The sequence below is a fragment of the Podarcis bocagei genome, assembly GCF_964188305.1.
Source record: "Podarcis bocagei genome assembly, chromosome: 2".
Classification (NCBI taxonomy): Eukaryota; Metazoa; Chordata; class Lepidosauria; order Squamata; family Lacertidae; genus Podarcis; species Podarcis bocagei.
In genome coordinates this window covers 3240756-3251006 of record NC_138126.1, presented here as the reverse complement: position 1 = coordinate 3251006, position 10251 = coordinate 3240756, and the positions used below count along the sequence as shown (strand labels likewise).

At 54.7% G+C, this 10251-nt stretch overlaps 1 protein-coding gene across 1 annotated transcript; it reads left to right on the top strand.

Annotated features, from left to right (window-relative positions):
- Positions 1–284: 284 nt before the first annotated feature.
- LOC308580956 (HLA class II histocompatibility antigen, DR alpha chain-like) lies at positions 285–4258 on the top strand. The gene is made up of 5 exons (XM_081183300.1): positions 285–491; positions 1481–1738; positions 2391–2675; positions 2993–3134; positions 3287–4258. Exons 1-5 carry the CDS (start codon positions 380–382, stop codon positions 3288–3290), a joined length of 801 nt encoding a protein of 266 aa, XP_081039426.1. The 5' UTR covers positions 285–379; the 3' UTR covers positions 3291–4258.
- The last annotated feature ends 5993 nt before the right edge of the window (positions 4259–10251 follow it).

Genomic DNA, 10251 nt, shown 5'->3' with positions numbered 1-10251 from the left:
TCCCCTTTGCAAGAAACATCCCTGGCGCTGGAGTCTGAGGAGCCCCATGAAGAAACACCCAGGGGGGAGACAGAGAGGAGCCCCCGCAGCCCCTTCCCTGGAGGAGACCCCTCCCCTCTCGGGGAGATCCAGCCCCCCCAAAAAAAATATTCGCTGCTCTTTTCCTGCCTGGGGATGGTTTACCTGGAGACAGGCTGGTCATCGCCAGGGCGCTTTTTCATTGGCCGAGCTGGCAGGGACTTTCCTGCTCCGCCAAAGCCGCCCCCTGGCCGCCCCCGCCCCACAGCCACTTGGAGGGCGAGCATCCAGGAGGAAGGGGCAAGGGAGACTTGGGCTTGAGTCGCCCCTCGCCCGCCTCGGCCCAGGAAGAGCGGCAGAGATGGAGCCCAGGGGAGGAAGAGGAGGAGGAGGAGGAGGAGGAGGAAGAGCCCTTTGCTGCCTCTGGGCGACCCTCCTCCTCGCCCCGCCAAGGGGGGCCGGAGCCCTGAAAGGTCAGGGGGCGCAGAGGGAGGGAGGGGGAGATGTCTGGGGAGGGGTCCCAGGAGGGGGGCTGGGGGAGAAAGATTGCGCCCCTGGGCGTTGCTTGTGGGCAAAGGAGGAGGGGTCTCTTGGGCTAAGGGAGGAAAAGCCCCCTCCCCCCGACAGGTGCTGAAGCTGAAACCGGGAATACGGAGGGATGGGGGGAGGAAGGGAATTGGACGCCCCCAAAACACGAGGGAGGGGAGGGAGGATCTGAACCCTCAACTAAGCTGGTCCAGGGGTTAAAAAAGGGGAGAGGACAGGGTGCAAACAGCACCCCCCACCGCACACATTGCCTTTCTTCAAAGTTCGGGATTTGTGCCTCTAGCCTTTCCTGTTAGAAGGAGGGAAAGGGAGATAAAAGAAGAATTGTTCTTTCTCCTTTATAGACTAGGCTGCCACAGAGACCTGCCTGGTTCAGAAGCCCCCAGTGGTCGCCCCCAAAAGGCATCAGCCCCCACATCCCTAATGCCCCTCCCCCAAGAGAGAGTGGTCTCTCTCCTCCCCAGCAACACAAAAGGGGCCAGAAACTTCGGTGGACCCTATAAAACATCTCTGAGCAGAACTCTTATGAACTCGGAGGAAATCCTTGTATTCTTGGTTTCACTTTGAGGCAAGGAGCTAAGGGCAGAGTTACATCCTTGCTATATTCACAACAACCCTGTGAGGAGTCATGGATTGGTCTCTCGAAGGATTACTCCAACTTCCGATCTGCCAGTCACCCCACACAGAAATGCCCCCCCAGGATCACCTTTGGGGGCTGTGATGGCTCAGGAATTAGGGGTTTTGTAAACTGACGTGTGTGTGTTTGTGTGTGTGTGTTTGGGAGCAGATGAAGCCCCCCCCCTCATCTTCTTAGAGAGCCTTCCTGGTGGTGGCCCCATTCCTAGCAATGGGGCAGGTTCTCCCTCATCCTGCTGTGGGGTCCTAAAGCCTCCCCCTCTCCCTCCCTCCCCTGCAGTGGAGGACACCCTGGTGGAGCTGGACTTCTTCCAGGAGAGCTTCCCTTCGGAGAAGAAGTCCGGGGAGTTCCTGCTGGAGTTTGACAACGAGGAGATCCTGCACGTGGACTGGGAGAAGAAGCAGAACGTCTGGAGGCTGCCGGACTTCCAGCGCTTCACCAGCTTCGAGGTGCAGGGCGCCCTGGCCAACATCGCCGTCATGAAGAACAACATGGAGGTGCTCATGAAGCGAAGCAACCGCACCCGTGCCCTGAACGGTAGGACACGCGAGGGGTTCAGGGGAGAGAGCTGGGGGGCAGGCAGGGGGTGGCCTCTTGGCTTCTGATGCGGAAAACCCTTCAGGACCCCTTTCTGCCTCCCCAGAGGGAACAGCCAGTCCTTGGCTGACTGAGACAGGCTAAAAGGGAAGGGAAGCCTGACGGGAGGGGCAGCACTGCACTCTGTACATGCTCAGAGGCATTCCCAAACCTGAACACCCGGTGCAGAAATACCCACAGCAGCTAATGTAGGGCACATGGTGTGGGAGATTTTGCAGTCAAATCTAACAATGCATATTCTTGCTAGTTAGCAGGCGAAGGGGTCAAGTCCACAGAGCTGTACTGGTAATAGAGGGACTCAGACCATAGAAATGTAACTGGTAGAGAGGAATTTGGGTGATGTTATGTTCCTGCCTGGGGAGGAAGGAGAAAGTAGTATTTTCTTCGCTCTCTCCCTTTGACCAATGATGGAAGCAGACAGGCCCCCACTTGCTCCAAATTCAGGCACATGCCCTGACGGGAGGGGCAGCACTGCACTCTGTACAAGCTCAGAGGCATTCCTGGACCTGAACACCCAGTGCAAAAATACCCACAGCAGCTAATTGCTTAAAATGGGTTTTAATCCCATTTCTTTCTCCATCTCCTTCCTCAGTTGCTCCTTCGGCCACTGTGTACCCAGAAAACGCCGTGGAACTGGGGGACCCCAACATCCTCATCTGCTTTGTGGACAGGTTTTCCCCCCCAGTGCTGAATGTCACCTGGCTGAAGAACAACGAGGTGGTCTCCGAGGGCGTGGAGGAGACAGACTTCTACCCCAGCGTGGACAACACTTTCCGCAAGTTCTCCTACCTCCCCTTCGTCCCTCAGCAGGGAGACATCTACGTCTGCCAGGTGGAGCACTGGGGCATCCCAGAGGGAAAGATGGAGAAGATCTGGGGTAAGCACCGGGCAGGATTGGGGCTTTTCTCTGGGACTTGAACACAGAAACCCAGATTCATGGCTTATAAGAAACACATTCTGATGATCAGAGAAAATTACGCAAGTGAAGAACTTTTGCAGTTTTGCATAATTTATTCCGATCTTACTAGCCGCCATTTGGGGGTTCCTTGAGTTAGTTTCTCTCAGTTTAACTTCAAAGTGTGTATTAAGGGCTGTGGGGCGTGTGTGTCAGGACTCCTGGGTTCTTTCTTCTGCTGAACACACACAGAGAAACAGAGTCCCCCCTTAGCCCTGTCCTCTCTCTCTCCATCCCAGTTTCCAAGGCGCCCTCTCCCATCCCGGAGACGATGGAGAACGTGCTGTGTGCCCTGGGCTTGGCCTTTGGCATCTTGGGCATAATCGCTGGCACCATCCTATTCTTCAAGGCCATGAGGATGAACGATCGCAGGGGCTTCATGTGAGTCGAACCCGTTTCCCTTCATGGGCTGTGAGATAAATGCAAAGGAAGCAAAAATACACAGCAAAGGGGTGGGGTGGGCCTCATCCTGCCCAGAAGGTGCTCAGCCTCCATACTCCCAGCTCACCAGCTCCCTTCTCCTTCCTTTTCAGATAATGGAGGATTCCTTTCCTGACAGCCTCTTCCTTGAACCCTCTCAGCTCAGCTCCTTTGCCAAGAGTCTCTTCTGCTACAAATCAGCTGGAAGGAGTTGCTTCCTCCCTGTGCAGCTTGTCCTTAGAAGCTTTTCGGATAATATGTTTGACTTTTAAGAACAATTATGATAGCCAAAGATGCTTAGGCAGACTTACATTACTTTTCTCCCTTTTCTGTTTCCCTCTTAGCAAAGAAATTGCTCTGACGGTTTAAGTAAATAGGAAAAGTATATGGTTTACTCACATTAAATGTCTTGCCATGGTGCAACATTTACAGCTCCCTCTATGCAGGTCCCTGGTGCCTTTACTTCTGGCTGTTTAGTAATTGTGCATTTTATAGAATAATAGAATTGTAGAGTTGGAAGGGACCCTAAGGGCCATCTAGTCCAACCCCCTGCATTGCAGGAATCTCACCTAAATCATCTCTGACAGAGGGGCATCCAACATCTGCTTGTAGTTTGGCTGCAGATCCTCCCCCAAACTCCATGGTTGAGTCAGGATCGTTTTTGTGGGGGCTTCCTGATTTTCCTTGCCTTGTATCTGCATGGCTCAAGGAGACCCCCTGCCAACAGAGTGTCAGGCATACTAATTCATATCTCCACCCCACTTACCCAAAACCATTCACCTCCCTCTCCAGTTTTTGGAGAGAGCCTTACTCAGTTCCGTGCATTGCACTGCAGGAATACACCCCTCAGGTGTTTCCTTAATCCCAAAGAGGATTCATCCAGCTTGCTGGGGAAGTTTAGCTGCTAAGAGACCCCAAACACCTTTCTCATCCACATAAAGCAGGGTTGTATCTGTCAGTGTGGAGGAAAAGATCCCTTCTTTTTCTGCAAAACTTTCCCAATGGCTTCTGTGCAGCCCGGTTGCTGTTTTTCTTACATGCTCCCATATTTCCAAAAGCAATGAATAAATCTTACAGTTTGTTGATTTGTTCTAGTGCTGTTTTCTCTGCTTATAAGCTCTGAATATATTTATTATTTCAAAGCAAAAGGTGAACCGTTGAGGAAATGGGTAGCATTGCAACCAGAGTGGCTACACTGACTCCTCGTGTCTTTAGGGCCAAATACTGGTAGATAAAAGAAGACCACATAAGCCAGCTGGAGCAGAGGGACCCTTATCAGTCTGAAAACCCAACTCTGCTGATCCTCAGGCCTGCTGCGGGTTGTGTGATGCCCCAAACCATTATCCCACAGGACCTGTGGATTCCCACTCTGGGGGAACAGATGACAGAAACAGAACAGCCCAACCCCCTGTCCTAAAATGCCTCATCAGATCAAAGCACCTGCTCTTCCTGAGACTGGAGTGATTGATTGGGGGGAGAGGTATAAAATGTGCAGAGCCCCCCTCCAAATTCAGGGTGGATGAATGAAGGTCTTCTTCCAGGGGCAACAACACTCTAGAGAGGTGTGTGTTTCAGGACATGCAAGGTCAGGGGGTTGGACTCGATGGCCCTTGTGGTCTCTTCCAACTCTATGATTCTATTCTATGATTCTATGAAACATGCCTTAAAACCCTCAGAGAAGGATTCACTCTTTTCTGGTAGCTCCCTGTCTTGCCCCTATTTTTGTGTGCCTCGTTAGATAAATTTATGCAAGGAGTTGTTGAGCTCTTTCTCACCCCCACCTTGCAAGAGTCTCCAGAAGGTAAATGACACCACTGAGTGGGGTTTGGGAGAGGCGTCCTTCCTGCCACCAAGCCTTGAGCAGGAACATCTCAGAGGCCAGCAGACAAGGCCCAGCCTGCTGTGCAATCTCATACCTTCTTCTGGATCTCAAATGGGTAGGACCCAAATTACGGTGGGGGGGAGTCAATTAATGCAGAGAGACAGAAGGCAGAGTTTGGCAGAGGGGCAGGGCAGGAGTGCCACCAAAGCAAGACTTGGGGTTAGAAGGCCAGGGCCCCAGTCGGCAGAAGGAGCAGGAGGCCCCTCAAGGCTGCAGGGCTGAATCTCCACATCTGGAAGCAGTTGAAGTAACACATGGTACCAGTAAGGGGGGTAAGAGTCGGAGTCTAGCATTCAGGGAAACGAAAGAGGGAAGCTGGCCACGATCCAGGAGATGGAGGTCAACCGGGAGCGCAGCAAAACCTCCTCACAGAGAAGTAGCTTCCAGCCCCCCCCAGCACAGCCCCCCCTTCAGCCCAGCAGCAATGGCTTAAGAGGAATGGCCATTTCAGGGAAGGACCCCCTTGGGAATGGCTGAGCTGAATGGAGTGGGGCTGGGCAAGCCCCATAGCATCCTCTACTAGAGGAATAGGGGCTCCTTGGCTCAAGGTGGGGGGAGATTTCCTTTGAGAGCAGCCCCCTCCCTCTTGCGTCAGGAGAGCAAAGTGGGTCCTCTTTTCCTAAGGCAGGAGGGAGGAGGAAGAGGGGAGAACGGGCAGAGACCCCTCCAAGTCCTCAAGGCTATGGGGCACAACCCACAGGAGAGGGTGCGGTGTGTTTCAGGTCAGCCAAGGCCAGGATGTGGCCCAGTCAGACTGGCCAGACCTCCTTCATGAGTCGGCTGTGGGGCAGAGACAGGTCTCTTCAACCTCTCCAGACCCCAGACCCCCTTTCAACCCAAACATGCAGTTCTCCATCTTTATATCTGTGTGGTGTCAGGGCTCCTGTTTCAGCCCCCGTGGGATCAGGCTGCGACCCACCAGTGGAAGACCAGGGGCACAGAACATGTCCCCCCAGGGAAGGAGACACTGCTTTCGGGGGTCTGGATCTGCTGTTTTCCCTCCTCTCCCCATTCTGCCCCTATTGTGTGTGCGCCTTGCAGAAATGCCTCCTTCCGAAAATGAATGCCAGTCGAAAGAGTCGTCCAGCTCTTCCTCCCCCTGGCAAGAGGCTCCAGGAGGGACATGACCCCCCAGAGAGGGGTTTGGGAGAGGCGTCCCTTCTGGGGCCAAGGCTTGTGCAGGGACATCACAGGGACGGACAGACAAGGCCCAGCCTGCGGTGCAATATTATACCTTGCAGTCGTCACGGTTTCTTTAGAAGGGGAAATGGGATCTTTTTTGCAGATCCTCTTTCAGCAAGAGAGCAAACATTCTCCTGGATCTCAAGGCAGAAGCAAAGGAGAACCTTCAGCCAAGTATCATGTGGGGAGGGGGGCCAGGGGAGCTGCCAGGGCAAGGCTGTGGGGCAGGAGGCCAGGGCCCCCCTCAGCAGAAAGATCCGCAGGTCCTGTGAATGTGAAAAGGCCCATTTGCCTTGAAATGGGACCGTTTCAAGAAGGAGAGTCTGCCAAGGGCACGTGGTCCCAAGAGCCTAAGATCCTCCCAGGGCCTCTCCCAAATTTCATCCCTGGTATCTGGGACGAGGCCTGCTCCTGGAAGGATCAAGCAGGGGGCTCTGATGCCTTTTTCCTCCCCAAAGACTCATGGAGTTTTAGAGCAGGAGGGACCTCAGGGGTCATCTAGTCCAACCCCTACAATCTCTCTCTTCCACAGACCAACCCTGCCTTCGATTGGTGATGCCTGGGTCTTTTTCCCTCTGAGGAAATCTGTTATGTACTGAGTTAAATAGGATCCAAACTGCAGCAGTCTGTTTGGTCCTAGAACAATGCAGCAGTATGATTGGTTGGCAGGAACCACCCAATCCTGCTCCAGATAGAAGTGAATCCACAACCTGATTGGCTTACAGTAGAATTCCGGAATTAGCCAATCATGTGCAGCCCATTGTGTAAATAATGTATATAAAGCAGATACTGTGAGGGGACTTTCATTCATTCCTCCTCACCACTATGAGCTGAATAAAGAGCATGAAATCACTTTGTGACTCTGAGTATATTGCACTGGCGATGAAGGTGGGATCCCACTGAGCTGACTGCCACACACAGCACCGCAGCACCGCCACCTGCCGCACCGCTGCCTCGCACCGTGTATCCAGGCTTCAGCTCCGGGACACAAGGAACTCAGAATGGCAACTGACAGCAGCTTCTCGCCGTTCAACCCAGCATCTGGAGACTGGGAAGCGTACGCCTCCCGTTTCACCTTCCTCCTAGAAGCCAAAGGGGTCACCGATGAAGAAGACGCCAAGAAGAGGGCGATATTCTTCAGCATCTGCGGAAAGGAGACGTTTGAAATCACCCAGGCTCTCCTTGCACCTGAAGACGTCGCTACTGTTCCATACAAAACAATAATGGAACAGCTGAAGGGGCACTTTTCGCCGCAGCCCTCAGTGGTGGCTCGGCGAAATGCCTTCTACGCAAAGTGGCAAGCCCCTGGGGAAACCATAACTGGGTTTGTGACCTCTCTCCGCCAAGCCACCCGGTTCTGCAACTTCTCAGAGCTGGAGAACATGCTTCGTGACCGCCTCGTCGGTGGCCTGAAGGATGAGAAGCTGCAACGACGCCTCTACACTAAGAAGGACCTAACGTTCCAGGTCGCTCTGGAGGAGGCCCTGGCAACGGAAGCTGCCGAGAGGTCGATGCAAGAGGCACGGCCGAGCCTGCCATCCCAACCGAGGGTCCACCACGAAGACCTCACCGACGACTCAAGATCTGACAGGGAGGAGGTGCACCGAGTACAGCAGCGCACTCAAGCCTCCCACATACCACAGCTGCCTCGACGAGAAGGAGGGAACTGCGCAAGCTGCGGGGAAAGTCACGAGAGGAGGACCTGCCGTTTCCGCAACGCAGAGTGCAGGCAGTGCAGAAAATTGGGACACATCGCCCGGGTGTGTCGAGCTCGGCCCACCCGACGCCAGGCATCAGATGACCAATCCAAGAGCACCAATGCACCAAGGCAACTCGACGGAGCTCACGGACTTCCAGGTATACCAGTTGTCCCACCCCAACGTAGAGAAAATTTATGTAGAGGTACAGATAGAGGGGGCCCCATGCCGCATGGAGCTTGACACGGGTTCAACTCTATCCATAATCTTGGCAAGGACCTTAAGGAAACTGTGTCCTACTGGGGGTCCCAAACTTAGGCCGGCTCCATTCACCCTCCGGGACTTCCAGAAACGTAAGGTCCCCACAATGGGGGTGGGGACCTTCAGGGTGCAATACCGAGGGCGGACGCGGCAACTGGAATTGCTTGTGGTCAAGGGCCCCTATATTAGCTTACTGGGATTGGCATGGTTTGGACCACTGGGGCTAGCCATCACCGGGGTGAACCACACTACCTTACAAGTGGACGTGGATGCCATATGCAAGGAATTTCCAGGGGTTTTCGATGGGAAATTGGGACAGTATACGGGCCCCCCCCCATTGCTCTAGAGCTTGACCCCGCAGTACGACCGGTCAGGCTCAAGGCCCGCCGGGTCCCATTCGCCCTGAAACCCCGTATAGACGAGGAATTGGACCGGCTTGTGGAGCAAGGAGTGCTGGAGCCGGTGCCTAATGCCCCCTGGGAAACCCCAATCATCACACCCGTCAAGCCTAATGGTTCGGTCCGCATTTGCGCAGACTACAAATGTACCATAAACAAGGCCCTCACGGCCCATGCATGTCCTTGCCACCCTGGCTGGGTCGAAAATTTTTGGCAAGCTGGACTTGGCCCAAGCATATCAACAGCTGCCAGTAGATGAGGCCACAGCAGAGGCACAGACGATTGTGACGCACAGAGGAGCGTTCAGGGTAAAGTGGCTGCAATTCGGGGTCAGCGTGGCACCAGGCATATTCCAGAATCTAATGGACTCTCTCCTTAAAGGGATTCCTGGTGTCACCCCCTTCTTCGATGATGTGTTGATTGCCGGGCCCACACCAGAGGAGTTTGAGGACCGCCTCCGCACCGTTCTGCACCATTTCCAGACGGCGGGTCTCAAGGTGAAGCGGGAAAAATGTCTACTAGGAGTGCCTCAGGTGGGCTTTCTGGGATTTATGGTGGATGCAGAAGGGGTCCACCCGACTGGGGACAAGGTACGGGCCATTTGTGATGCCCCAGCGCCCAAGAGCAAGACTGAACTTCAGGCCTTCTTGGGACTATTGAACTTTTACCATTCCTTCCTTCCCCACAAGGCGGCGGTAGCGGAGCCCCTACACAGACTCCTGGACAAGCGGGCCCCTTGGGTGTGGGGCCAGCGCCAGGAGGCTGCATTCCAGGCAGTCAAGGACTTGCTTGTCTCAAACTCGGTCTTGGCACACTTCGACGAGAGGCTGCCGGTGGTGCTAGCATGCGACGCCTCGCCCTATGGCATTGGCGCTGTCCTGGGGCACCAACTCCCGGATGGAAGAGAGGTACCGGTGGCGTACTTTTCCCAGACACTCAATGCAACTGAGCGGAACTACTCGCAAATCGACAAGGAGGGTCTGGCAATCGTGAAGGGAGTAAAAAAATTCCATGATTTCTTGTACGGGCGGCCCTTCACCGTGGTGACTGACCACAAGCCGTTGCTTGGCTTGTTTGCTCCCGAAAAGCAGACCCTCCAAGTGCTGTCTCCTCGCGTCCTCAGGTGGTCAATTTTCCTTGCCAGCTACCAGTATGCACTGATTCACCGACCTGGGAAGGCGATGGGCCATGCGGACGCCCTCAGCAGGCTACCACTACCAGAAACAGGCCCTGACCCAGCACCTGCACAAGAGGTTATGAGCCTGGAGCTGCTTCCCGACCGCCCCATCCAGGCACAAGAAGTTGCACACCCTTCCCAGAAAAATAGGGTCATCTCCCGGGTCCTGGACTGGGTGTGGAGGGGATGGCCCAGCAGCAGCCCCGGGCCAGAATTCGCCGGCTACACAACCCGCAAACATGAACTGTCGGCCCACAAGGGGTGCCTGTTATGGGGAAGCAGAGTCGTTGTGCCCCAGCCCCTCCGCAAAAGGGTCCTCACAGCCCTACACGAGACACATCCAGGGGTAGTGAGAATGAAGGCCCTTGCCAGGAGTTATGTGTGGTGGCCGGGGATCGATGGAGAGATAGAGGCCTGGGTCAAACACTGCCAGGCCTGCCAAGAATCCCGCCCAGATCCCCCAAGGGCCCCAGTCCAGTCC

Bases quoted from the DNA above. Each gene is read 5' to 3' on its own strand.
- LOC308580956 (XM_081183300.1), top strand. From the start codon at position 380: ATGGAGCCCAGGGGAGGAAGAGGAGGAGGAGGAGGAGGAGGAGGAAGA. The intron at 1,739-2,390 runs GTAGGACACGCG...CTCCTTCCTCAG, and splicing joins CCGCACCCGTGCCCTGAACG to TTGCTCCTTCGGCCACTGTG. The intron at 2,676-2,992 runs GTAAGCACCGGG...TCTCCATCCCAG, and splicing joins AAAGATGGAGAAGATCTGGG to TTTCCAAGGCGCCCTCTCCC.